We start from the raw sequence: 27,110 nt of genomic DNA, 5'->3' as shown, positions 1-27,110 counted from the left end.
CAATAAAACCAGGACTGGAAAAGCTGCTGATGTCTTGGGCACACTGCAGTGTGCCCCGCCCGCTGCTCTTGAGCACCTGCGCTGCAGGGGGTGCAGTGCAAGGGTCTCCTGGACAACCACCTGGGTGCACAGGCTCCAACAGGAGTCGGGGAGGGGCCGCTTCCGCACTACGCCAGGATGAGGTCAACTTGACCAAGGGCAGCAGAAGAGCTGGACACGCTGGGCCGGCTCCAGCTGCCCTTGACTATCATGCTGGGGATGCCCGCAGGCTACCCCAAAGCCTTGACTCCCTGCTTCTACCCCTACTCTTCCCTTGGGGACCTGGTGGCTTCTGGATGGGTGGACAAGGGATAGAAGGATATGGGGGAATGGAGGTGAGCAGATGGGCAGGTTGAAGCAGTGGGTGGACAGGCAGGAAGTAGAATGGCTAATGGGTGAGTGGATAGGAGGCAGGGGATGCTCGGTGGGAGGGAGGGGGAGCAGCGGTCCCTTCCCAGGCTGCGGTTATTGGCGCTGTGTGCTGATCCCCATGCTCCCGCTGTGCTGTAGTTCCACCGTGCACACAGGTGGAACTCAGAAGACGTGCCACACACTAGCAGGCCTGAGGCTGGATGCCACCAGAGCCCAGGGCAGCCCCTCCAAGGCCCAGAGAGAAGAGCAGGCTTGTCTCTCAGAGGTCAGAGGTGAAGCTGGGGCTATACCGATCCCTGTCTCCCAGGCATCAGTCCTGGGCCTGACCTTGAACAGCTGGTCTCAATAGCCCAGCAGCCCTTTCGGCCCGCCAGAGCTTCTGTGGGCATGTTCACCAGGAGCTGCCAAGGCTCAGCACTGAAGGGGCTCTGGGCGGGAGAGAGTGGAGGCTAACCCTCAGAAGGGTCTCCTGGCCTCCAAACAGGCTCCACCTGAAGAGGCTGGGGGTGCCGCAGAGGGCCAGAGTATGGGAGGAAGGGCTTCACAGGGGAGGAGCCACGGAGACTGATGGCCTCCGGCAGGGGTAAGGTGCCCTGGGAATGGGCTGCACCCTGCCTGGCTCAGAATGGCAGTTGGGTCAGAAGTGCTTCACCCTGAGTGGGTACGGGACTTCACCATGAAGGAGAAGCCATGGAGCCTCTGAGGGGCTTGATAATGGACACAGCTGTGGAAGGGTGCCAGGGGCTGGACAGGTGGGTGGCAAGTGGGGGCTTCACTGCAGGTGCCTGTGTACTTGGGGAGTGCAGTAGTCCTCCTGGGCAGCCTGAGCTCAGGGAGACAACTGTCAGAGAAATCGCATCATTTGGGAAGGGGTAAGGGATAGAACAGGAAGGCAGAGTACAGTCCCAGGCCACTCTCAGCCTCCAGTGGCTCAGGGTCCCCAGTGGCAGGTCATTCCTGGAAGGAGGGGATTGCTCCATGAAGGGAGTGAACCCCTGTGGATGAAGGCAGAAAGGAGAGAGGTGGACACCTGGTCAGTGGGGTGCCACTGCCTCCCAGGCCACAAAGCAGGGGGATGCCAGCAAAGGCCTTTGCTGAAACCCAGGCAGGGATCTAGTAAGTTCTCTACCTCCTTCCCAAACTGAACAAGGACTTGCCTGACAGTGTCCCCGGCCGTGCAGCGGCTGCCAAGGGGCTGTTCTCAAGAAGGGCAGGGTCTGAATGAGCAGACTGGGAGGGGGAGCCTTCTCTGAGAAGGGCTGGAGGAGATGAACTCTGGAGTAGGAAGGGGCCACAGCAAGTCTCCATGAAGGGCCTGCATCGGGAGGTAGCTGCTCAGTCCAGAGGCATTCCTCAGTGCATTTGCAAACACTAATGTGAAATTAGAGCACAGGAGGCCTTTCCTGGGCAGAGCAGAGAGCGGAAGGGCTGGGAGCAGAGGGGAAGGCCTCTTCCTCTTCCCACCGGGAATCCTGCAGCAAGCCAGGGTTGGGCACTGTTGGCAGGGCAGGCAGAAGCCAGACTCAGGCTGATGCAATTGTCCGCACAGCTATAAATAGCCAAGGAGGGCCTGAAATAGAGGTGGGGGAGGGACAGGAGGGGGCGGGGGGACAGGGGATGAGCGCCCCAGAGCCTGGTGGGGAGGAGACAAAGCCTGGGTGCTGGAACCAGAGGAGGTAACAAAGGCCAGGTCAAAAGCACCTGCCCTGCCCCAGTCCATGGGTGTTTGCACCCAGAACCTGGGAAGCAGGGGGAAGTCAGGAGCTCTGCACAGCCATGGGAGATCAGTGACTCAGAGCCCAGCCTCCGAGCTGCGTGGGTTGGGAGGGATGGGGAACTGCGCCCATCATAGCTCCCTGCCTTGGGCTCTGGGTCTCTTCTGCTCTGGGCAATAGCTCCTTCTCCTGACCCCCAGGACAAGCTGAAAGCAGATTCCAGTGCCCCATCTCTCCCTGCTCCTTTCTAGTCAATCCCCTGACCTGGGAGACCCCCTCCAACACCCCTCACACTCCACAGGGCTGGGATGGGTGAACCCTAAGCCTGCCCAGAACCTGCAGGAAGGAGGATCCCGGATGAGGGCCTTTACTCCATCATCTAGGAAGAATCTCCCCCAGGTCTGAGGCAGAACGTTGCCCACCTGTCCAAAGACACACCAAAGCTAATGGGAGCTGGCTGCGCAGCAGTGCTCTGGGGCTGCATCTTTCTGGCCCAGGCATTCTCTTCCCACCTCCTGCTCATCACCTAAGGGCTGGGTACCTAGGTGTAGTCCAGTTACCCACTGGCAAGACCCCCTTCCCATCCAGCTAGCGCCTTCCAGCGGACACGCACACAGGAACACGCACTCCCTGGGTTTCCCCATCCAAGTGCCCTTCTCTGATCTCTGCTGGTGGTCAGCCGCGGGGAGGGAAGTAAGGCTGGTTGCTGCGGGGCTGGGGTAGGGCTGGTAAGCGCGAGTGGATGTCCCCTGGGCAGCCGATAACGCACCGCGAGCGAACACTAACCGAACACTCTGGGAGCAGCAGGACATAGGGTAGCGGGACCAGGTGCGGGAGGGGGCGTTTGGGGCCGTCGCCTTCCCGGCAGGCGACTGGCAGCCCCGCCCCTTCCCGAGGTCAAGGCCCAGCAGAGGAAGGACTGTCGTCGTGCTCTGCTAGTGGGCTGGGCTGCCAGGCTTGGCGGTGACATCGGCCCGGTGTCGGGGTACTCGGGGCAGCGGTGGCTGATGAGGGAGGAAAGCAACCCCGTCGTACTCCTGCTCCGGAGCCCCCACACCGGGGGGCCAGATCCCACCCCGCTTTTGCCGACAGTGGACGTAGCCCGGGGTACCGGGGCGGGAAGCCTGGAGGCAGGTCAGGGGCCGCAGACCTGACCCGCGCGCCGCGGCGCCCTTCACCCTCACAGCCGTGCTTCGGCGCTTCGGCCCCCCGGTCCCCAGGCCCAGCGAGAATCGAGAGCAGGCGCGAGGCAGCCCCGGCTAGTGCGGCGGGGTTCGGGCAGGGAGAGCAGCACGTGCCCCGCGCGGGCTGGTGAGCGCCCCTCCCGGCGACCCCGGGCCGCGCTCCTCCGGAAAAGGCGCCTCCGCCGCCGCGCGCCGCGCTCTCGGAGCTGGCTCGGAGCTGGGGCTCCGGCCGCTCGCGGCACCTCGGCCCGCGTACCCGCGCTCCCCAGCCGGGAGGCAGAGAGCAGCCCGCAGCGCCACCTGCTGCCCGTGTTCGTGCCGGTCCGGGGGCCGCGGGCTAAGAGGAAAACTCGGCCCGACTTCGGCCTCGGGCCTCCCAGTCTGCGGCCGCGCCGCCCTCCCACCCTCCGCCTAGAGCCCCCGCGTGCGCCCGCCGCAGCCTCGGCCGTGCCCACCCGCGCGCCTGCCCGAGCCTCCGGGTGGGCCACGCCCAGGGCTTCGGCGGTCAGCTTCCCCACCTGTATCTCCAGCCACATTTCCTCTTGGGTCTTCAGACATGGAAATGCCAACTTCACCTGGATGGCTTCACCAAGCTCCCCCGGCCTCAGTCCCTCCCGCCCCTCTTCTGCAGGCTGTTTACAAAGCCCTTCCTTCCTGGGAAGGTGACTTCCCTGGCCGGCCGGCCTGGCCATGCTCCCAGCTAGACTCCCTGGCTCCAGAGAGAGCCTGATTCCGAAGACCTCCAAGCAGAGCAGACACACACACTTGTCCCCACCCCACCCCCGAGCCCAGCAGGGCCTGGCATTAAGAGTGGCATCCTAGGTACCTTGTGTCTCATGGTGCTGCTGGAACTGTTGGCTTGAACATTGACTTTTCTTTCAGAGTTCTGGAGGCCAGAACCAGACTCCAAGGGGACAGACCCAGGAATGTGCATTCCCAAAGTTTCTCTGGGAGTCTGTTGAGGAGAAGATCTAGCATTTGGGGCCATGATCTAGTGGTCCATTGAGTGGAGTGGGCAAGTGTGAGCCCGATCTGGCTGGTGGCAGAACCCGGAGAACGGTTGAGTCCACTGACTTCTGGGGCCTGTCTACTGCACTGCCACCTGCCCGGAGCCGCAACCTGGGCCCAGCCTGCCCTGCCCCAGCCTGCGTGAAGGAGGAGGGAGGCTTGGGAGTGCAGTGGGCGGGCGTCTCGTGAGGGCCTCTGAAGGGAGCGACTGGGACAGTGAGGCTTCTCGTTCGGAGCCTGGCTCACCCTCCTTCCCCTCCCCCTTGGGCCCCATCCCGCTGGAGAGGGGCTAGTGGCCTCTGAAGCCCTGCGGACTCACAGGGGAAGGCCTGGCCTTTGCAGCAATGCCAGGCTGCAGCCAGACCTGGGGGTGCCTGGAATCCCCATGGGCCTTTGCTCTGCTCCCCCAGCCCCCACACCTCTGCCGGGGGTCACACTCCAGCCCCTCCCTGGCCCCAGGCTCCACCAGCCCAGTCTTTCCCATGCTCAATCTGACTCCAGGCTCGTGGCTGCTGTCAGGGGTGGTGCTGAGCACCCGCTCCCCCACCCCCAAGGCCTCCAGGACAGCAGAGCTGGACCTGTGTCCCATCCAGGAAAGGCAGCAGGAGCAGGACAAGCAGCCCTCTCCTCTGACCAGGCATCTGGGAGACTGTGTCCACCCTGCTGCCTCAGCCCCACAAGTTCCGCCCCTCCCAGGGTCTACGTTTCACAGGGAGTGGGGGTAGGGGGTGGAAGGCTTACTCTCCCAGGCCTCTTGGTGCTGGGGTCTGCACAAGAGAGCACCTCACTTCACAGCCCCAGGAGCGGCAGTGCAGTGGAATGAGCCCCCAGGTCCATGATGGTGTGTACAAAGATGCCCTAGCCAGAGGAAGGGGCGTGCAGGGCTCCCTGGAGGGAGGGCATGGAGAGGGCCTGCAGAGCGGCCGTCCTCCAGGAGAAGGGCTTTTGGGATGGGAAGAGCGTGCCCACATCTGCCACATGGGGGCCCCTGCTGGCTCAGGCCTCAGGAACGCTCCGACCAGGTGCTGTGCAGGTCCACAGAGCTGAGGAGGGAACGGAGGCCAGGTCAGCTCCTGAGGAACGTGGACTCTGTCCTGAGGAAAGAGGTCCGACCTGCAGGTCTGCACTCTGGAAAGGGCTGTGCTGTAGGGACCAGCTCCCCAGAGAGGATCGTGGTGGTCCCCTGGGTAGGGCAGCTGGAGGCATGGTTGGCAGGACCCACGGGCAACTCCTAACCCAGCAGGTAGTGGCCTCTTTTCTTTGAGGTGTGGCCAGAGGTGCTCCTGTGGGACACGGTCCTCAAGGGTAACCTGCGGCCATCTCACCCTGCCCTCCTGAGCTCTCTTGGTCCCTGTGAGCTGGGGGTTTGCCTACCCTGCACTCACCTCAGGCAGGTGGCCCACCACCCTGCAGTTTCCAGAAGTGCTGAGGATGGGGGCGGGTTCCTTGTGCATAGTGGCTGCAGGGAGGGGTGTGCAGCAATTCCTTAGGGAGTTTCTGCCTGAGATCTTGGGTTTACCTGGGGAAACTGCCTCCTTCCTGAGTTGCGGGATTCAGGTTTCCCCTGGGGCCCTGCGCCCTCACCCTCCTCCTGCCCTGAGCTTGCTCTGGCCTGCTGCAGACCCTGCCAGGATGGACGCCCTCCTCCCCAGGAAGGGAGGACAGGCCCCTTCCCATCACTCTCGCACCTCCCCTCCTCTCCGCCACAGGCAGGTCCTCCGGGAGATGAGGCAGGGAGGCGCCGGAGGCGACCTGGGCTGGAATGCGGGCCTGCAGATCAGGGCCAGGGCTCTGGTGAGACCAGAAGAGTGTCGGGGCTTCAGTCCGGGAGCAAGCACATCCTGTGTGGGGACTCAGTTGTATCTGCACCAAAACCTCCTCTCCCCTGCTGGCACCCAGGGTCCCGTCCTTGACCCAGAGAACAGGGCCGTGGAGACCTTGGCAGCTCATACCGCAGACATGCCAGAGTCCAGAGGCCAGAACCAGCCACCAGGAGCTGGAAACGCCACTTGGACGTCTGTGTGTTTATCTCCCTTTGCAAATGGGGATCTGGGGATCCTGAGTAGTGACAGTCTACAGACCACTTGGATCCTTTGCCAGTGGGCACAGCCCCTCCCTCAGTCTGCTCACCTGCTTACCTCCTGCCCAAGAGCCCCCATGAGCACCTGTCAGAAGGACCTCCCATCCTGAAGTCATGTCCACTGTCCAGGGCCAGCAAGCTGACATGACTGCCTCTGCAGCAGGGTTCCGCTCCTCTGCTGCGGGAGGGCCAAGGAGAGGGCGTGCAGGCGACATTGTGCAGGGGTGACCAAGCTCTGAGAAGGGCCACTGAGGGCTGGGTGGGGAGGACCCCCAGGAGCCTGGAGCCTCCCCAAAGCAGCCTGAACCAGCACTGGGGACCTGTACTCAGCTAGTGAGGAGTCACTCCCCTCAGCAACCGATGGCAACCCACAGCTGAAGCCCTGGGGGGCTGAGGGCACCCCTCCCAAACCTCAGGCGAAGCTTCCTGGCTGCTGCCGTTCATGTGACTAAGGAGCTTCCTGTTGCTGGCGAACTGTGTGTTCCAAAAAGTGGTGCTCAGGTCCCAACCCCCGCACCCCCGAGTGGGACCTTATTTGGAAATAGGACCTTTGCAGATGTGACCCAGTTAAGCTGAGGTTGCACTGGAGTGGGGGACCCTGACCTTTGAGGAGTGTCCTTATAAGAAGAAAGGGACATGGGCACCAGGAAGGCATGTGAAGACAGGCAGAGGTTATAGGGATGGGTGGACGGCCCAGGGATGCAGAGGTGTGCCCAGGAGTACCACTAGCCACCCAAGCTGGGTAGAGGCAGTGAGACTCCTTCCCCAAGGCCTGAGGTACCTGGAGTTCACACTGCTGGCCTCCAAAGCTGTGGAGGGTCCATTTCTCCTGTTTGAAGCAATCTGCTTGTGTCTATTTGTTACAGCAGCCTCAGGAAACTCATGGAACCCCCACAGGCCAACTTAGCTTTTCCAAAGGTTAAGTCTACCGACAGGAAGCCCAAGGTGACCCCTGATGTCTCAGCAGGGGTGGGCAGGCACAGTCTCTGAGGATGATGAGCATTTGGGACACAGAAGTCCTGAACTTGGGAGCCACTCTTCTCCAGGAGCCCACGGCCTCTCCCGAGGAGCACGTTCCCCCTGTGAGGGGGCTTCCTGGGAGCAGAAGCACGACTGTCACTTCCCTGGTTCTCAGACCTTGCTGCCGCCACCTGCAGTTCTGGGGGAGGACGTGCCTGGGAGGGCTTGGCGTGGAGGGGACAGCTCAGGGAGTGACCCTTTTCTCTAGTCGGAGCAGAGGAGGCGCAGCACGGGGTGATGAGCCCTAGAGCAGAAGCTGTCCCTCCACCCCTCTCAGCCGTGCGACTGGGGTAGGTGACTTGGCCACACCTTTGCAAGGGTGCTGAGATGCTCCTGGGGTCCCACACATGGAGTGTTCACCTGGAGCCTGCGAGGAAATGGCCCTACATGAGAGATTATTAGTGTCCCTACTGGTGAGCTCTGGGCAAACCAACCCCTGCCCCCAGTGCTAAGCCATCTGCACCAGGAAGGGGGCTTCCTCCCCTCTGTGGAGGGGACACCAAAGCCCAGGGGCTCTAGAAACAGCTCAGCCCTTCTGCTGCTGGACAGGAAGGAACCCTGTCCAGCCTGCTTCTAGGAGACACCACCTCGGCTATCCTCTCATGGTCCCAGGAGGAGGGACCTGCTGGGATGTGGGATGTCCTGGGGAGGTGAGTGCTCCCCACCTGCCCCCTGAGTGACCCTGGGGAAGTCCCAGCCCCCCTAGGAGCCTCAGTCTTCATGTTAAGGTGTGGGGATGATGTGGGGGTGTCCTCAGAGCTGGGGGAGGCGAGGCCAGTGGGGGAGTATTGAGGACACAGGCCTCCTGCAGTGCCTCCCCCAAAGCCCAGCCCCAGGCTTCCAGGAGATGAAGCACACACTACCCTTTGTGGGGCAGGGAGGCAGGACCCGCTGTGACCGTGCGGGCCTCTCTGCTGCCCTCAGGCCCTAGCAGCTGTTGGTGCCCTCAGCCTGGCTTGGGGCCGTCCCAGCACAAGAAGCAGCGCCCGAGGTGAGAGGGAGCCATTGTTCCCGGGCTCCTAGGGTAGGAGTGTGTGTCACGAGGCCCACCCTGTGCCAAGCCCTCCCCAGAGTGGGGTAGCCAGGGGCGGGGAGCGGGTGTGGGGCACCTACCAACTCCGTCTCCAGCTGGTTGCTGGGGAAGAGCCGGGCCTGAAGGAGGGCAGAGGGGAGGACCTGCAGGCTCAGCCTGAGTCTGAGTGAGCGATTAACAGGGAGTCTCCCCATGAAACCTGGCCATCTGCATGGCCTCCCCTGGAGCGTTCAGCCTCTGCCCCACAGTGGGGCTGCTGTCTCGGGGTGGGGTTCCCATGGGTCCTGCCTTCCAGGGCTCCTCAGGGCAGGCGAAGCACAGCAGGTCAAGCCAAGCCCCTTGCTTCCTGTCCCAGGCGCCCCTCAAACCTGGGCAGAAGGAACGTGCCTATAATGAAGGTGAGTCTCAGGCCCTGGGTCTGTCAGTCCCAAGAGGCCATCACAAAGGCCCTGGGGAGTGGCTTGGAAGGACTGAGGTGTGCATCCCTGGGGCAGGCCCCCAAGGGCAGAGCCCCCCACCGCCTGTTGACCTCCATGTTCTCCACCTCCTTCTGTCTGTGGGTCCAGATTCCCCCTTGCTATGAGGACACTGTCCCAGGGGTCCAAGGGCCCGCCACTGTGACCTCATCCCAGCTAATCACATCCCCCACCTCTGTTCCCAAATAGGTCACATTCTGCGGTGCCAGCGTAGGATGTGCACCAACCCGTGACGCCCAGCCTTCCCTGTCCCTCTCACTGGCTTGGATCTTCCCAGAGTTCTCCCGCTCCTCTCCGTGACCAGGGCAGGGGTCATCTCTTCTGGCTGCTTCTGCTCTCCCACGCTTCCTAAGTGCCCGGTGCCCGGTCGGCCCCCAGCACTTACTCTGTCGAATGAGGGAATGAGTGGAAAGGAGGGCTGAGCAGAAACCCTGTGGAGTCAACCCCTTGCCAAAATGGTAAGCCAAGAGCGAGACTTTATTTCCAGAGGACCCTGAGAGAGGCCCCCAGGCCTGAAGGACGCGGAGGAGGGGCCCTCTAGCAGGCCAGTTTCTCCCTTGTGGTCTGCGGCTGATGGAGGGTGGGCCCTCCTGAGCTGGAAGGCAGAGCATGTTCTTCCGCACTGTGGCACGTGAGCAGTTCTGACTCACCGGCCTATCGGTGATGCTCAGCTTGCTGTCACCATGACAAAACACCTGACACAGGCTGGCTTTACAACGAGAGGAGGGTTGGTTGGCTCACAGTTCTGGGGGCTGGAGGTCTAGAGAGCACAGCGTGGGCTCCGTGAGGGCTGCCCCTGATCTGCATCTCCACACGCCCTACAGCAACAGCAGAACACACGCGGGACCCAGGGTGAACCCAACCGCCAGAGGGCGGGTGGGGCCAGGCTTGCTCCATTTTTATTTACTTTTTTAATTTTTGTTTTACTTTATTTTATTTTCTATTCATATTATTTATTTAATTTTAATTTTATTTTATTTACTTTCACTCTTTGGATAACAATCCAGCCACAAGAGCAAACTCGGAGTCTCCAGAGAACTACCTTAATTCCTTTTGTGGCATTCCCCCGAGGACCCCCCATTAGGCCCCAGTTCTTACAGTGCACACAACCTTCCAGCCTGGCAACCCTGGGGACCAAGTTTCCAAGGGGTGGACCCTCAGGTGACACTGAAATCATAGCAACCAGTCACTCCCCTCCCAATTCCAAGGAATGGAGAGCCTGGGGGGCCCACACTGTCCTGCCACGCGGGCACACAGCTTGGTGCTCCTGATCCTCTGGGCATGCTTGGGTGTCATGCCACCCCACTATGCAGATGATGTCCTGCTGACAGGCCCCAGAGCAGAGGACCTAGTAGATGCTAAAATAACACATGTGCTTGCCAAAGGGATATACCCTATGAACATTCAGGAACTTGCCACCCAGGTGACACGGGGAGATACCTGGGAATATGAAGGCACCTCCAAGTGAAGGACAGGCGTTCGCACCTTGAGCATCTTACCACAAGGAAAAGGCAAGCTTTTTATGGGCATATCAATCAGACAATTGTCTTAACTCTGAGTAGCAGAAATCGGAACAAACAGTGATCAAACCTGATCTTTTCAATTAGAATAAGTGTGGGGTCACGGGCGGTGTGCACGCCTGTAGTCCCAGGAGCTCAGGAGGTTGAGGCAGGAGCATCGCAAGTTCAAAGACAGCCTGTTGTGGTTTGGATGGTAGGTGTCCCCCAAAAGGTCATGTATGAGACAATGTAAGGAGGTTCAGAGGAGAAATGATTGGGGCTTGAGAGTCTTAACCTGAGCAGTGAATTAACCCCTGATGGGATTAACCAAGTGGTAACTGCAGGCAGGTAGGGTGTGACTGGAGGAGGTGGAAGTCCAGGTGTGGCTTTAGGATATATTTGTATCTGGTGAGTGGAATCTCTCTGCTTTCTTCCTTTCTTTTTTTATTTCTAGAAGTTGATAGACCTTTATTTACTTATTTTTTATGTGGTACTGAGAATCGAACCCAGTGCTTCACACATGCTAGGCAAGCGCTCTTATCTCTGAGCCCCAGCCCCAGCCCAATCTCCCTGCTTTCTGATGATGTGAGCTGCTTCCCTCTGTCATGCTCTTCCGCCATGATGCTCAGCCTCACCTCGAGCCCTGAGGAATGGAGTCGGCCTTCTATGGACTAAGACCTCTGAAACTGTGAACCCACAAATAAAACTTTCCTCCTTACAAATTGTTCTGGTCAGGTCTTTTAGTCACAGCAGCAAAAAAGCTGTCTGAAACACAGCCTCAGCAAAAGGCACTAAGCAACTCAGTGAGACCCTGTCTCTAGATAAAATGCAAAATAGGTCTAGGAATGTGGCTCAGGGTTGAGTGCCCCTGAGCTCAATACCCGGCAGACCCCAAGGGGAAAAAAAGTTTGGATAAGAAGTTCAGGATTGCTGTGGAGATTCCAGAATTTCAGCAGGAACCCGAGTTCTTTCTATTTTTCTGCTCTGCCTTTGTTACCTGTCTCGTACTTTAAGATGGCTGCAAGAGCTCCAGCCATTACTTTCCTATTCTTCACAGGAATCAGGGGATTGGGGCATGGTTGGGGCTTGAGAATAAGGATAAAACGTATTTCCAGGAACTCATCCAACAACTTCCATTTACATTTCATTGGCTACCCTGACTACATGAGATGGTTGCTCAGCATGCCATTACTAAGGAAGATGAGGAGGACCTAGGAGTAAGAGAGGAAGAGACAGAAAAGGCAGGAGAAAAGAGAGAAGGAAATGGATACGGGCATTGGACAGAATTTATTATTTTTGAGCAATGCTTGTTGATGTGCTGTTCATATACAGTTAGCAAGAAACCCCAAAATACAGGAGTTCTGAATGTGCCCCAGACTGAAGGGTTTAGCTGGGGCTGCCAGCTAAACTGTGAGCAGTTCTCTCACGTGGCACTTATGGCTGGACAGACCCTGTGGTGCCTCCTGAAGATGGTGGCCAACTCTAATGGAAAAACCAGATAGGAGGAACCTGGGGTTTTGGAGAGAAATGCATTATGGTTCTCTGAGATTCAAGTTTTGGTCACTGGGCTCTCAATCAGGATCCCTGTAAAACTGTGGGCTACCAACGGATGCCTGGCCTGAACTGCTAATGGAGGCTGGGCACCTGCTGACATCAGAGTGCATGATCGCTCAGAGAAGGGGGCCAGGCTCAGGCCTGGATAGGCTGCACAAGCAGGTGGGCCACACCACTCAAACATCCATTGCACCTCACTGCTGCCCACCCCCCACTACACCGGTGGTGCAGGATCCCCAGGACAGGTCAGGCACTGCCTAACACTCAGTCAGCAGCACTTGCTCGTTCAGTGGTCGTCCCATCAGATTACAAATGGAGTGGAGCACAGCTCAGTGGTAGAGCACTTGCCCAGCATGTGTGGGCCCTGGGTTCCCTCCCAGCACTGGGGGAGGGGTGCAATGGAGCTGAAGCATTCCTAGAGCCTAGTGATGTCATAATGGCTTACATAAGGCATTACTGACGTGTTTGGGATGCCAGTGTAAACAAACCTGTTTAGATACATACGTGTTATGTGCTACCATTGCCTGCAGTGTTCAGGAGAGGGACATGCCTTGCAGCCTTGCAGCCTGGGAGCGAGGCCAGGAGGTTTGGTCCAACACACACCGACGTTCACACGAGAGTAAACAGCCTAACCAGCGGCTCCCAGAACACATCCCTTCATTAAACCAAGCAGGACTGCATTATTATCCTCACTGCATTGAAAAGGACACTGGGACAAAAGGACATTGGACAGTTTGTCCAAGTCCCCCAGTTAGTAACTGGAAGAGACTAGCACAGCCTAGGATGACCAGTCCAGGGCAGCAGCTAAGGGAAAACCAAGGAAGCCCAAGCAGGCAGAATCGCAAGAACTGACGCCCCTCGGGAGGGATGGGCTGGGCTGCTGTTAGGTCAAGATGCTGCCCACTGTGGCTAGCTAACAGAAGGCAGTCCTGGGGTAGGGCCAGGGAAGACATGCACACGGGCAGCTATGAGAATGAGGTCAGCATGTGTCTTGCTCTCTCGCTTCCTGGGACGGCCTGCATTAGATGGGATCCCTCTCTTCACTAGTCATCTCAGGTGGTAAAGGAGGAGTGGACACCTCTCAGCATCTGAGCAGTGGCCCTCAGGGAGGGTGAGCAGCTGGTCTGAGGCTGTCATCTGTCTGATGCTCAGTGTCACCCACCACAGGACATCCACCTGGATGAGGTAGCCAAGGTCCCTCTGCTTGGGACTGTGCTCCTAGAAGCACCTTCCAGCGGGAAGAGAACGGGGGCCCATGAAGCTGATCCTGGCCAGGGCCTGGGACAGCAGCTGGTGGGACAGATGACTGGCCACATGAAGGACCCAGTGCTGGAGAGGAGTATCTGGGTTGAGAGGGGACAGCCAGGAGCCACAGGGTATGGTTCATGGAGCTAGGGAACAGTCGAGGGTGCAAAGGACAGCTGGAGATTTTAGAGGACAAGTGTGGGTGTAAGGAGACGGCTGGGGTGGCACAGGGACAGCATAGCACAGTCTTGGTTCCAGTGGAGTGAGCGGTGACGTGGAAAGGGACGCTGGGGTCCTGGAGAGGCAGCCAGGGGCACGCTGATGTCTGGTGCGCCCCAGGGGCCGGAGGAAAGGCAGCACAAGCCCGCCGTCAGCCTGTTCAGGAGTTGGGGTCTGTGAATCCAGGCGCTGGGTCTGGGGTGCAGAGGTGAAGGCAGCACCTCTGGAGTTTCAGAACACGGTTGGGGGCCTGGATACAGGGGGCTCAGGGCTCTGAGGATCCAGGGACGTTCAGACACGGGATTCTCAGGGCCGGCGCACAAGCTGTGCGTCCAGGGCTCAAGGTCTGGGGTCTAGGACTCTTGGGGTCTGGGGCTCTTGGGGTCCTGGGCACCCAGAGTCTCGGGTCTCGCTGGACCTGGGGCCTGGGGCCTGGGGCACAAGTGGTTCAAAGTCTAGGGCTCTTGGGATTCAGGGCTTTTGCTCTCGGTCCATGGTGCTCTGGGCTTGGGGCACTCAGCATAGGGCATGGGTTCTCAGGACGTGGGGGTCGGGGTGCTCAGGGTCTGCGGCCCAGGGTCCGGAGCACTCAGGGTCGGGGTCTGCGGTCCGGGTTCTGGAGCACAGAGGGTCGGGGTCTGTGGTCCGGCGTCTGGAGCACTAAGGGTCGGGGTCTGCGGTCCGGGGTCTGGAGCACTCAGGGTCGGGGTCTGCGGTCCGGGTTCTGGAGCACTCAGGGTCGGGGTCTGCGGTCCGGGTTCTGGAGCACTCAGGGTCGGGGTCTGAGGTCCGGCATCTGGAGCACTCAGGGTCCGGGTCTGTGGTCCGGCGTCTCGAGCACTTAGGGTCCAGGGTCTGCAGTCCGGGTTCTGGAGCACTCAGGGTCAGGGTCTGTGGTCCGGGGTCTGGAGCACTCAGGGTCAGGGTCTGAGGTCTGGGGTCTGGAGCACTCAGGGTTTGGGGTCTGAGTTCTGGGGTCTAGAGCACTCAGGGTCGGGGTCTGAGGTCTGGGGTCCGGAGCACTCAGGGTCAGGGTCTGCAGTCCGGGATCTGGAGCACTCAGGGTCGTGGCCTGCGGTCCGGGATCTGGAGCACTCAGGGTCGGGGTATGCGGTCCGGGATCTGGAGCACTCAGGGTCTGGGTCTGAGGTCTGGGGTCTGGAGCACTCAGGGTCCGGGTCTGAGGTCCAGGGTCTGGAGCACTCAGGGTCTGGGTCTGAGGTCTGGGGTCTGGAGCACTCAGGGTCAGGGTCTGCAGTCCGGGATCTGGAGCACTCAGGGTCGTGGCCTGCGGTCCGGGATCTGGAGCACTCAGGGTCGGGGTATGCGGTCCGGGATCTGGAGCACTCAGGGTCTGGGTCTGAGGTCTGGGGTCTGGAGCACTCAGGGTCCGGGTCTGAGGTCCAGGGTCTGGAGCACTCAGGGTCGGGGTCTGAGGTCCGGTGTCTGGAGCACTCAGGGTCCGGGTCTGTGGTCCGCGGTATGGAGCACTCAGGGTCCAGGGTCTGTGTCCGGGGTCTGGAGCACTCAGGGTTGGGGTCTGAGGTCCGGGGTCTGGAGCACTCAGGGTCCAGGGTCTGTGTCCGGGGTCTGGAGCACTCAGGGTCGGGGTCTGAGGTCCAGCGTCTGGAGCACTCCGGGTCGGGGTATGCGGACCGGGATCTGGAGCACTCAGGGTCTGGGTCTGAGGTCCGGCATCTGGAGCACTCAGGGTCAGGGTCTGCAGTCCGGGATCTGGAGCACTCAGGGTCTGGGTCTGAGGTCTGGGGTCTGGAGCACTCAGGGTCGGGGTCTGCGGTCCGGGTTCTGGAGCACTGAGGGTCGGGGTCTGAGGTCCGGCGTCTGGAGCACTCAGGGTCAGGGTCTGTGGTCCGCAGTATAGAGCACTCAGGGTCCGGGGTCTGAGGTCCGGGGTCTGGAGCACTCAGGGTCGGGGTCTGTGGTCCGCGGTATGGAGCACTCAGGGTCCGGGGTCTGCAGTCCGGGATCTGGAGCACTCAGGGTCTGGGTCTGAGGTCTGGGGTCTGGAGCACTCAGGGTCGGGGTCTGCGGTCCGGGTTCTGGAGCACTCAGGGTCCGGGGTCTGAGGTCCGGCGTCTGGAGCACTCAGGGTCCGGGTCTGAGGTCCGGCGTCTGTAGCACTCAGGGTCGGGGTCTGAGGTCTGCGGTATGGAGCACTCAGGGTCGGGGTCTGAGGTCTGGGGTCTGTAGCACTCAGGGTCGGGGTCTGAGGTCCGCGGTATGGAGCACTCAGGGTCGAGGTCTGTGGTCCGCGGTATGGAGCACTCAGGGTCGGGGTCTGAGGGCCGGCGTCTGTAGCACTCAGGGTCGGGGTCTGAGGTCCGGGATCTGGAGCACTCAGGGTCGGGGTCTGAGGTCCGGGATCTGGAACACTCAGGGTCTGGGTCTGAGGTCCGCGGTATGGAGCACTCAGAGTCGGGGTCTGAGGTCCGCGGTATGGAGCACTCAGGGTCGAGGTCTGAGGTCCGGCGTCTGTAGCACTCAGGGTCGGGGTCTGAGGTCCGCGGTATGGAGCACTCAGGGTCGGGGTCTGAGGTCCGGGATCTGGAGCACTCAGGGTCTGGGTCTGAGGTCCGCGGTATGGAGCACTCAGGGTCCTGGGTCTGAGGTCCGCGGTATGGAGCACTCAGGGTCCGGGGTCTGAGGTCCAGCGTCTCTAGCACTCCGGGTCGGGGTCTGAGGTCCGGCGTCTGTAGCACTCAGGGTCCGGGGTCTGAGGTCCGGCGTCTGGAGCACTCAGGGTCCAGGGTCTGTGTCCGGGGTCTGGAGCACTCAGGGTCGGGGTCTGAGGTCCGGCGTCTGGAGCACTCAGGGTCCAGGGTCTGTGTCCGGGGTCTGGAGCACTCAGGGTCGGGGTCTAGGTCCGGGATCTGGAGCACTCAGGGTCTGGGTCTGAGGTCCGCGGTATGGAGCACTCAGGGTCCGGGGTCTGAGTTCTGGGGTCTGGAGCACTCAGGGTCGGGGTCTGAGGTCTGGGGTCTGGAGCACTCAGGGTCGGGGTCTGAGGTCTGGGGTCTGGAGCATTCAGGGTCAAGGTCTGCAGTCCGGGATCTGGAGCACTCAGGTTCGTGGCCTGCGGTCCGGGATCTGGAGCACTCAGGGTCGGGGTATGCGGTCCGGGATCTGGAGCACTCAGGGTCTGGGTCTGAGGTCTGGGGTCTGGAGCACTCAGGGTCCGGGTCTGTGTCCGGGGTCTGGAGCACTCAGGGTCGGGGTCTGAGGTCCGGCGTCTGGAGCACTCCGGGTCGGGGTATGCGGTCCGGGATCTGGAGCACTCAGGGTCTGGGTCTGAGGTCTGGGGTCTGGAGCACTCAGGGTCGGGGTCTGCGGTCCGGGTTCTGGAGCACTCAGGGTCCGGGTCTGAGGTCCGGCGTCTGAGCACTCAGGGTCGGGGTCTGAGGTCCGGGATCTGGAGCACTCAGGGCCTGGGTCTGAGGTCCGCGGTATGGAGCACTCAGGGTCCGGGGTCTGAGGTCCGCGGTATGGAGCACTCAGGGTCCGGGGTCTGAGGTCCGCGATATGGAGCACTCAGGGTCGGGGTCTGAGGTCCGGCGTCTGTAGCACTCAGGGTTGGGGTCTGAGGTCCGGGGTCTGGAGCACTCAGGGTCGGGGTCTGAGGTCCGGCGTCTGTAGCACTCAGGGTCGGGGTCTGAGGTCCGGCGTCTGGAGCACTCCGGGTCGGGGTCTGAGGTCCGCGGTATGGAGCACTCAGAGTCCGGGGTCTGAGGTCCGGCGTCTGGAGCACTCAGGGTTGGGGTCTGAGGTCCAGCGTCTGGAGCACTCCGGGTCGGGGTCTGAGGTCCGGCGTCTGGAGCACTCAGGGTCGGGGTCTGTGGTCCGCGGTATGGAGCACTCAGGGTCCGGGGTCTGAGGTCCGGGGTCTGGAGCACTCCGGGTCGGGGTATGCGGTCCGGGATCTGGAGCACTCAGGGTCTGGGTCTGAGGTCTGGGGTCTGGAGCACTCAGGGTCGGGGTCTGCGGTCCGGGTTCTGGAGCACTGAGGGTCGGGGTCTGAGGTCCGGCGTCTGGAGCACTCAGGGTCGGGGTCTGTGGTCCGCGGTATGGAGCACTCAGGGTCGGGGTCTGAGGTCTGGGGTCTGGAGCACTCAGGGTCAGGGTATGCGGTCCGGGATCTGGAGCACTCAGGGTCTGGGTCTGAGGTCTGGGGTCTGGAGCACTCAGGGTCCGGGTCTGTGTCCGGGGTCTGGAGCACTCAGGGTCGGGGTCTGAGGTCCGGCGTCTGGAGCACTCCGGGTCGGGGTCTGAGGTCCGGGATCTGGAGCACTCAGGGTCTGGGTCTGAGGTCTGGGGTCTGGAGCACTCAGGGTCGGGGTCTGCGGTCCGGGTTCTGGAGCACTGAGGGTCGGGGTCTGAGGTCCGGCGTCTGGAGCACTCAGGGTCGGGGTCTGTGGTCCGCGGTATGGAGCACTCAGGGTCTGGGTCTGAGGTCTGGGGTCTGGAGCACTCAGGGTCCGGGTCTGTGTCCGGGGTCTGTAGCACTCCGGGTCGGGGTCTGAGGTCCGCGGTATGGAGCACTCAGGGTCTGGGTCTGAGGTCTGGGGTCTGGAGCACTCAGGGTCCAGGTCTGTGTCCGGGGTCTGGAGCACTCAGGGTCGGGGTCTGAGGTCCGGCGTCTGTAGCACTCAGGGTCGGGGTCTGAGGTCCGGCGTCTGGAGCACTCCGGGTCGGGGTCTGAGGTCCGCGGTATGGAGCACTCAGGGTCCGGGGTCTGAGATCCGGCGTCTGGAGCACTCAGGGTCGGGGTCTGAGGTCCGGGGTCTGGAGCACTCAGGGTCGGGGTCTGCGGTCCGGGTTCTGGAGCACTGAGGGTCGGGGTCTGCGGTCCGGGTTCTGGAGCACTGAGGGTCGGGGTCTGAGGTCCGCGGTATGGAGCACTCATGGTCCGGGTCTGAGGTCCGCGGTATGGAGCACTCAGGGTCCGGGGTCTGAGGTCCGCGGTATGGAGCACTCAGGGTCCGGGGTCTGAGGTCCGCGGTATGGAGCACTCAGGGTCGGGGTCTGAGGTCCGGGATCTGGAGCACTCAGGGTCTGGGTCTGAGGTCCGCGGTATGGAGCACTCATGGTCCGGGTCTGAGGTCCGCGGTATGGAGCACTCAGGGTCCGGGGTCTGAGGTCCGCGGTATGGAGCACTCAGGGTCCGGGTCTGAGGTCCGCGGTATGGAGCACTCATGGTCCGGGTCTGAGGTCCGCGGTATGGAGCACTCAGGGTCCGGGGTCTGAGGTCCGCGGTATGGAGCACTCAGGGTCTGGGTCTGAGGTCCGCGGTATGGAGCACTCAGGGTCCGGGTCTGAGGTCCGGCGTCTGTAGCACTCCGGGTCGGGGTCTGAGGTCCGGCGTCTGGAGCACTCAGGGTCCAGGGTCTGTGTCCGGCGTCTGGAGCACTCCGGGTCGGGGTCTACCGTCCGGCTTCTGGAGCACTCAGGGTCCGGGTGTGCGGTCGGGCGACTGGAGCCCTCGGGTCCGCGGCGCTCGGGGTCCAGGGTTCTCAAGGTCCAAGGCCCGGGGTCGGGTCTGGGTCCGCGGCGCTCGGGGTCCGGGTCGGGGTCCGGTTTCTCGGCGTCCAGGTTCCGGGACTACGCGTCCCAGCAGGCCGCGCGCGTCACTTCCGGCGGAGGCGGGCGCGACGAGTGTTTACTTCCGGCCGCCGGCGGGGCTGAGGCCGAGCGAGGCGCGGGCCCCGCGCAGCCATGGACTGGCTCATGGGGTGAGTGGCGGGCTGGGCGCCGGCCTGCGGCGCGCGGGGAACAGCGGGCGCCGGGCGGGTCCTCCGCTGCCCCAAGGCCGCGTCCGCTGGCTGCCGGCGGGCCGGGGCGGGGACGCGCGGCCTGGGCAGTCGTCCAGCCGAGCGCTCGCGGCGTCCTCTCGAGGGGCGCGGCGCCTCCGTACGCTCCGGCGGCCCTTCCCGCGGCGGCGACCGGGCGGCTCATCCTGCGGGGCCCGCCGGGGGCGGGGCTGGCGCTGTCCGAGGGCCTGGACCCCGGAGCCCGGAAAGCCGGGCAGGGTTGCTGGACACTCGGCCGGCGTCTCGCGGGCCCTGGGTGGTAGGGCAGGAGCGTGCGGACTGCCCACGGAGGGTCACGGCCGTGGAGGCGGCCCTCTCCTTGTGTGCATGCGGTCCGGCGAGGGGCAGCCAGGGGCCAAGTCGGAGTGCAGGATGGGCGGGCGCGGGGCAGCTTGGGTCGGAGAGAGGCAGCAGAACAGCCCAGCCTGGCTGCCCACTAGCAGCGTGCGCCTCTCTAGACCTGCTTGTCACAAGGAAACGGTGGAACCTGCAGTACAGGGTTGAGAAAGGGTAAACTGAGGTAAAGGCCAGCGCATGCTTGGCATGTGGTGAATGTTGGCAGCTGTCAGTAACAGAGAGACCTCATGTACAGGCCTGTGCAGCCCACGGGCTCTGAGACTGGAAGGCACACGGCTGTGTTCACCCTATTCCGAATCACACAGTTGCTCTTTTCATTTATGGGTTAGAGGCAGCCTGGCCACTGAGCAAGTCCGCTTTGGAGTGGCCACAGGGCTTGGTGGCAGGAGGACGACTGAGGAAGCTGCCCATTGTAGTGTGTGACCCTTACATGTCTATGTTGGTGGGTAGCAGGTGCTTTGTGCTGGAGACCGACCAGCAGGAAGCCTTTAAGCTGACCACATCTGTGCTTTGTGAACTTTGCTGTTGTCATGGTGAATATCCAGACATGTCGGATTTCTGAGTTCTGTAACTCTTCTCAAGACCTTGGTGACAAGTAGCTCTCCAATGAAGGACAGCTGAGCACTCATCTCCTACTCTGGACTGGGGCCAGCACAGGTGCTAGAGGCAGGCTGCAAGGCTCTGGGAAGGGAAGGAGCATTTGTTGCTCCTGGCTGTAAAAAATCCAGATGCAGCTCTGACAAGACAATGAAGATTTAAAAAGAGGGATTAAGAGGCAGTGTGGCTATGTTTTTTTTGTGTTTTAAATTTAGTGGGCTGCAGATGGAACATTGGGAACCATAAACTCTTAACAGTCCCTGGAATAAGAACCTCTTTTATAAGTGGTGTATTTCATGTCAAGTTCTTTCTTGAGAACCTGTTTTCAAGTTGGTGTCCTAGGACTGGGGAGCCCAGATGGATGGCCCAGGTGTTCCTCCATCACTCCTCCTGCTGCTCATTTCACTTGTCTACTGAACATCTATTATGAAAATAGGAAGATGTGCAAAGTGCAGAGCAAGGGGCCTCAGGAGACCCCCAGATCTTGCCCCATCTGTCTGTTGCTCACTTGATCAGGTTCCTCCCCTGGAGGAGAGCCAGCAGGGGGTCAGTAGTGAGTGAAGGGGCTGCTCCACCTCCCACCCAGGCACGCTTGTGTGCTCTGTGGTAGGCTTCATTTGCCATTAATCCTTTAACTAGGGGTTGGTCTGGAAAAATTGGGAAAATTCACAGTTTCTTGATACTTTCTTAATTTAAACTATTCAGTGTCAAGCAGGTATTTCAGAGTATAGTTCTCTTATGTTTTAAAAAGATTTTTTGTTTTAAGGAAGGGTTTCTTTGGATGAGTTCATGTTGGGTGTCAAAGTGTGGAATCAGGGGAACAGCCAACAGTGCCCACTACCTTCTGGGTAACAGTTGTTAGAACCAGAGGAGTGGTCTACAGATGGGCTGGTGAAACCACATCTTCCCTTTCACCAGGGGAGGCCAGCCGGGCCTGCTGAGCATCTAGCAGCCTTATCTTGGGCTCCAGCTGCTCCCAGGAAGGGAGGCCCTGCAGGAAAACATGCTCAGGGAAGCCAGGGCAGAACTGGGCACGTTAGGACTTGGCGGGACCGTGCCAGGACGTTTCTGGAGTGTTGTGAGGTGTGGCCCTCAGCCTCTCTTCCTGTACATTTCCTCTGATTGGCGTTCCTCTGAGCTGGCTGTTGAAGTCCTGTCCAGACTCTCTTCCTTCCTTCCTTCCTTTTCCTTTCTTACAAAAAGTGATTTATAAATCAATAGGGTTGCCACCTGTGTAGTCAACTGCTCTTCTGTTCTAGGCAGTGGGGACAGGTACTGAAGTCGGGGAGAGGAAGAACTCTCGTGTGCTGTTTGGTGCTTAGGGGATGCTTCTGTCTCCTTTGCTCGTAGCAGCAGGCATTTGTGAACAGAAGGTTCGGGTGTAGTTTACATTCGCTCTAACAGAAAGCACAGTACAGAGGCTCCTGAGCACCTGCAAGTCAGGAGGGAACAAACTTCCTCTCTCCTGAGTAATGGGAGCAAACTGTCCTTCCTGTCAGGCCACCCCAGCCATGAGCCACCACCCTCTGCACCAGGCCTCAAGGGAGTCTTCCTGGGACACTGCTGGCTCTTTTGGAGCTGCAGGCACTTTCACAGTGGCACTCTCCTGCTGCTCTTGGCTGCAGGTGGGGTGGTAAGGTGCCTGTAGAGCTCTCTGGCGCTGGCAAGAGGAGGCAGAACTCAATGTTGGCTGTTCTGTACAGAGTCAGTTGACAGTGGTGACTTTTACTCAGCTGACAGGTATTTGCTACGTGGCCCCAGGGCTCGTAGCCTGTCTGGAGCTGCCTTCAGCAGCCTATGCTCTAAGGGAAGGCCTGTATGCAGGTGGCCGCCTTCACCTCCCTGCTTCTCTCACAGGTGCTGTTTCCAGTGACTGACACTGACTGGACTTGCTGGAGTCTAGCTTTGTTTCAGCAACTTCCTGGAGTATCAGTTACATGCCACAAAGTTTGGCTGTTTTAAGTGTACAATTAAATAATTTTTAGGAAAATGACAGGCTTTCGTGACTATCATCCTGGTTTGATTTTAGAGTGCTGGTGTCCTCCCTGAAGAAGCCCCTGGTCCTTTGGGTTGTCCTTCCTGCGGGAGGCAAGGCTGCCTCAGGGTGTTTAAGGTTTGGCCTTTCGTGCAGGAGGAGTCAGATGTCTGGCCTTGGACTGTCATGTTGTGTACCATTCTTAAAGTTCGTCTGTGTTGCGTACACCAGCAGTTTGTCCTTTTTGCTGCCCCAGGAGATCACTCTGGAGGCACACACATTATGCTCCTCCATTCACCCATGGATGGACCTCTGGGTTGTGTCCACTCTGCAGTCGTGGCTGATGCTGTTGTGACCCAGCCTCTCCCAGCAGTGAGCTGGGCTCTTCCTTGGCCAGGGTCTCCCAGTCCTGAGCTCTCTGGCCACCCCGAAGGTCTCCAGGATCAGGGCTTCTTTCAGGTTCTCACACTGGCAGAGGAGAGCCAGGAGTAGCACAACAAGGCATGGTGGAGTGAGTAAGGAGGGTGAGTAGGGATTTTCCAAGGAGAAAGGAGGAAAGGTGTGGCCAGGAAGCAGAAATGGCTGTGCGGAAGTGTGCTGGAAGAGGGTCTTGCAGCCAAGCTGCGCAGCAGGCAGCCAGCCCTCTTTGAGCCGTGATCTCAGAAGCAGACTTTCCACCAGGGCTCTTGGGCTGGGTTTGCAGAGGTTTCTGTTGAGGGGATGTTGCTTTCCAATTTTCTTTAAAGAGGGCAATGACCACCCTCAGCAACACTTGGTTTCTCTTGTGTCCTGCTTGGATCATCCCCTAGGAGCCCCCACACCAAGTGTCCTTGAAGCAATAGGAGACAGGCAAGGTGTGAGCCCGTTGGAGGCATTGCAGGAAGGCTTTGCTGAGCAGGGCTGGCAGGTGGTGGCTGCAAATCCCAGTGCAGGTATGTCAGGCACAGTGTGAGGCTGGTGTCACAGGGCTGAACCCGCTACCTGCTTGGCAAGGCTTCTTCCCAGGGTCTGCGGAGCCAGTGCCCGGGGCTGCCTGCCAGATCTTGCTATCAAATGGTGTGCTTGGCACTGCAGATGAGGTTGTGCTTGCCTATAAAACCGAGGAGGATTTATAAAAGCAGGAGGGGTTGTAGTCTCTTCTGTGGTCATCAGAAGGAAGGTGGATGTTGGAGGTCACCTCGGTGGGGATGCCCTGCATTTTCTGTTGTCCATGTAGTGGCAATGGAAACAAATACTCAAACCCCACTTCCTGTGTTTGTGTAGACACAGCTCTGTGGTACTGTGTGGGGTTCAACTTGAAGAGCCTGTGGTGGTGAGCAGACCTGGACCCTCGCCTGCTCCTCTGCTGCTTCTGGTTGGCTCCTGGCGGCATGCTGGGGAGTTCAGAGGGGCCTGTTTCCTGCTGGGGATCCCTGTGCCCAGCATCCAGCCGCTGATCCAGGAGAGAAGGTGGTGTGCATTGCTCCTGCTGTCTGGGCAGAAGTGCCTCCTGTTCTTTGCCTGCCTGCTGTTTGTTGTTCTTTTCTGCACGGGATTTTTGTAGCTGGGGCACACTCGCTGGTGCTCACTGCAGTTCTGTGGGACAGTGCCTGGCACACGGAAGTAGAAACAATTGAACAAAATTAAATATGGATGGTTCAAGAGAGAAGGAGGAGATGTTGGCAGGGCATCCAGGCCACATGTGGTCCATCGCCCTTCTTGGTGTGGGTCCTGTGTCTATACCCTGGACCTGGCCATGCGCAGATTGCTGTCTCCTGGTCCTTCTCTTTGGGGTTTTCTGTCAGCATGTGCAGCTACCTGGCTGCATGGTTGTTGGAGGTTCCCGTGGCCCTTGGTGGATGTATGCTGGGGCAGCAGGGGTACAGGTAAGTCCACAGCACGTGTTTTGTGCTACGGCTGAGCTTTTGCTGGTGTGTTGGCTGGTGGTGACTTGGGTCAGCTTGAGTGTTTTGGTGTGGCAGGACAGGGAGCACCCACAGAGGAGTAGCTCCTCCCCATGTACCGGGAGGTGGCGGGGCGGAGGTAGGAGTAGAGGTCTGCACTCTGCTTGTTGCCTGTGTCCTTTTCGGGATCATGGTTTTCTCTTAGTTGCCCTTCAGCAGCACCCCTTTCCTTCCCACCTTGGGGAACAGCCTCAGGAGCCCTTGGGGGATCTGTACCGTGACAATCAGCTCCCACCTTGCTAGGCTGTGTCCCTAGTTTGGAAAGGCCTGTGAGTGCCAGGTGGCCCTGAGGAGCCAGACGCCTGAGTCTGGAGCTGCCCTGGGAGTGAGCCCAGTGGTATAAAATTAGCTCAGGCATGGTACGAGCAAGCTTGGCTTGTCCCTGTGGGGTCTAGCTATGCATGCCTTCGGCCGGGTCCCCAGCCTGCCTCCAGGTCCTCCACAGGGGACACCGTTGCCTGACGGAGCTGCTGTAGGTCGTCTCCTGGCACACCTGCCTTCCCACTCTATGGCCTCTTTTGGTATCACGTGTGGCAAGCTAGGTGCCATGTGACAAGCAGTGAGTGGCATTGTGAGGCATAAAACCTTGAACCAGAGAGTGTGGTCAAATTGAGTGACCACCTTCGTCCTACACCGGGAGCCTCCCTACTGCTGGGGGCAGGGGGTAGGGGTGGGAGAACCCTGAGGGGTCCCTGAGGGTGCCTCGGGATTGAGGTGGGAGTGGCTGCCCCCACCCCCCAAGCCAGCGTGGGCATGGGTACTTGTTTTTATTTCATATTTTACAGTCGAGTATAGTCTTTATTATTTTATTTTTGGCCTTTAGTGTTTGGTGAGTGGATTGTACTGTAGATTGTGCATCTGTACTGGTTCCTGTGTGCCAGCTGCCTTGCTGCATGTCCTGCTGGAAGCCGGGCAGGAGGGTGGGGACAGGCTGCGGACAGGAAGGCGGGGGCCTGAGCATCACTCTGGGTGACAGCAGAGGTCCTGCTGGGCTCACCTCTTAGAGTGTCTTGTGGGAGTTGTAGGTTCACACTGATGCCTCAGTGGTGCCAGTAACCAGGCACCATTTTTATTTTTAAATATTTTTTCTTCCAGTACTTAGATGATTTTTTTCTTTCTACAGTTTTTCATTGGTGCATTATACTCGTACATGATGATGGGGTTTGTTGTTACGTATTCATACATGCACACAATGTAATGGTAGGATTTGTCCAGTATCACTCCACACGTTCCCGCTTCCTTCCCTTCCCCACATCCCTTTCCTCTGCTGATCTCCCTTTGAGTTTCATGAGAACCTTAACCCATCTTTCTTTTCCTTTTCCACTCTAGCTTCCACATAGTAACCAGGTTTTAAAAAATGCAATATGAAAGGTAATAAACCAACAAAGACCTTGTGATGTTAAATGGGAAATATTATGAACTCGCAATTTTATACAGTCATCCCTTAGTATCCCTGGAAGGCTTGGTCCTAGGACCCCTCGGATATTAAATCCTTGGAGACTGAGTTCCTTACACGAAAGACTGTTCATTCACATAGAACCTATGCAGGTCCTCCTGTGTACTTAATGTCGTCAATAGGTGATTTGTTATGCCCGACACAAAGAAACTGCTGTGTAGCATTGTTTAGGGAATAATGACTGTTACATATTCAAGGCATAGTTTTTAAAAAACTGTGTTTGGTCCTGGGTTGGTGAAGCCACTGATGGATCCCCAGATACAGAGGCTGACAGGAGGTATGTATGTCCTGGCCGTGTTTCCATGCACATGCCCAGAACACCATGGATCTGCCTGCCTCAGCTCTGCTGGTAAACTGCCTCAACCAGGCCAGGCGAGTCATCCAAGCAGGTGATGTCCTGCTTTCGTTGGCTCTTGGCTGTGACTTTGAAGCAGTGGTGGGCCTGGGCAGAAAGCACAGCTTCACACTCTCTCTCTCCAGTGCTGGGGATGGAACCCAGGGGTCTGCACATGCTAGGAAATGCGCAGAGAGCGCAGCTTCACACTCTCTCTCCAGTGCTGGGGATGGAACCCAGGGGTCTGCACATGCTAGGAAATGCACAGAGAGCACAGCTTCACACTCTCTCTCTCCAGTGCTGGGGATGGAACCCAGGGGTCTGCACGTGCTAGGAAATGCGCAGAGAGCACAGCTTCACACTCTCTCTCTCTCCAGTGCTGGGGATGGAACCCAGGGGTCTGCACATGCTAGGAAACGTGCAGAGAGCACAGCTTCACACTCTCTCTCTCTCCAGTGCTGGGGATGGAACCCAGGCCCTGCACATGCTAGGAAACGCACAGAGAGCACAGCTTGATGGCTCAGCTCCCTGAAGTAAAAGGCCAGCTCAATGAGGTGCAGGTCTGGTGCCGCAGGGGCCGGGGTCAGCTGCCAGACTGTGGCTCTGCACACCAGGTGAATCTCTAGCATGGGTGTGGCTGAGGCCTGGGCTGGGGCGAGGGTGGGTCCTGTTCATTTGCTCCTGCTTGTCAACTCCTTGGAGTGTCCTAATTGGAGGAGGACTCTCCTCTCCCACTCCAGCCCCCCAGGGTGCTCTTGTGCTGCCTGCGGCAGTGGCTGGGCTGGTAGGCCTGGAGGGCCTTGCTCTGGTGCCTCTCCACGAGGATCGTTTTGTCTCCCAGTGCAGCAGGGCTGTCACCCATGGAGGGTTTCCTCGGCTAGCGTAGGCGCTCCAACTCTGCTCCAGGACTTGTCACGCACTAAAAAGTCACTGGGTTTGGTTAGTGGTCGTCAGTGTTTACTGTTTTAGAAATCAAAGGTAAAAAAATCTCTAATTCATTTTGGAAGGATGAGTCCCAGCATGTGTCGACACAAACCATTTTAAATGAAGAGTCTATTTGCTGGAGTGCAGAGTGACCAGAGAGTGGTGTTGCTTCCCTCCCTGGCATCGGCTCACCTGGTGGTTCTCCCGTGGTCTCGCACCTCTTGGGTCTTGTGCAGCACTCTACCCTGCACTTGA

General features: G+C 59.4%; 2 protein-coding genes across 2 annotated transcripts in view; both read left to right on the top strand.

The window, feature by feature from the left end:
• IFITM10 (interferon induced transmembrane protein 10) overlaps window positions 1–27,110 on the top strand; it is a 289,205-nt gene that overhangs the window by 250,873 nt on the left and 11,222 nt on the right. The window lies entirely within an intron of this gene.
• Window positions 19,081–27,110, top strand: part of MOB2 (MOB kinase activator 2) — a 61,292-nt gene continuing 53,262 nt past the window's right edge. The window contains exon 1 of the mRNA XM_079104970.1: window positions 19,081–19,191. Within this exon, the coding sequence (XP_078961096.1) occupies window positions 19,175–19,191 (17 nt within the window). The 5' untranslated portion in view covers window positions 19,081–19,174. The remainder of the gene's footprint in view (window positions 19,192–27,110) is intronic.

Source organism: Sciurus vulgaris (genome assembly GCF_902686455.1).
Source record: "Sciurus vulgaris genome assembly, chromosome: 11".
NCBI classification, from domain to species: Eukaryota; Metazoa; Chordata; class Mammalia; order Rodentia; family Sciuridae; genus Sciurus; species Sciurus vulgaris.
This window is presented reverse-complemented; position numbering and strand designations above follow the sequence as displayed.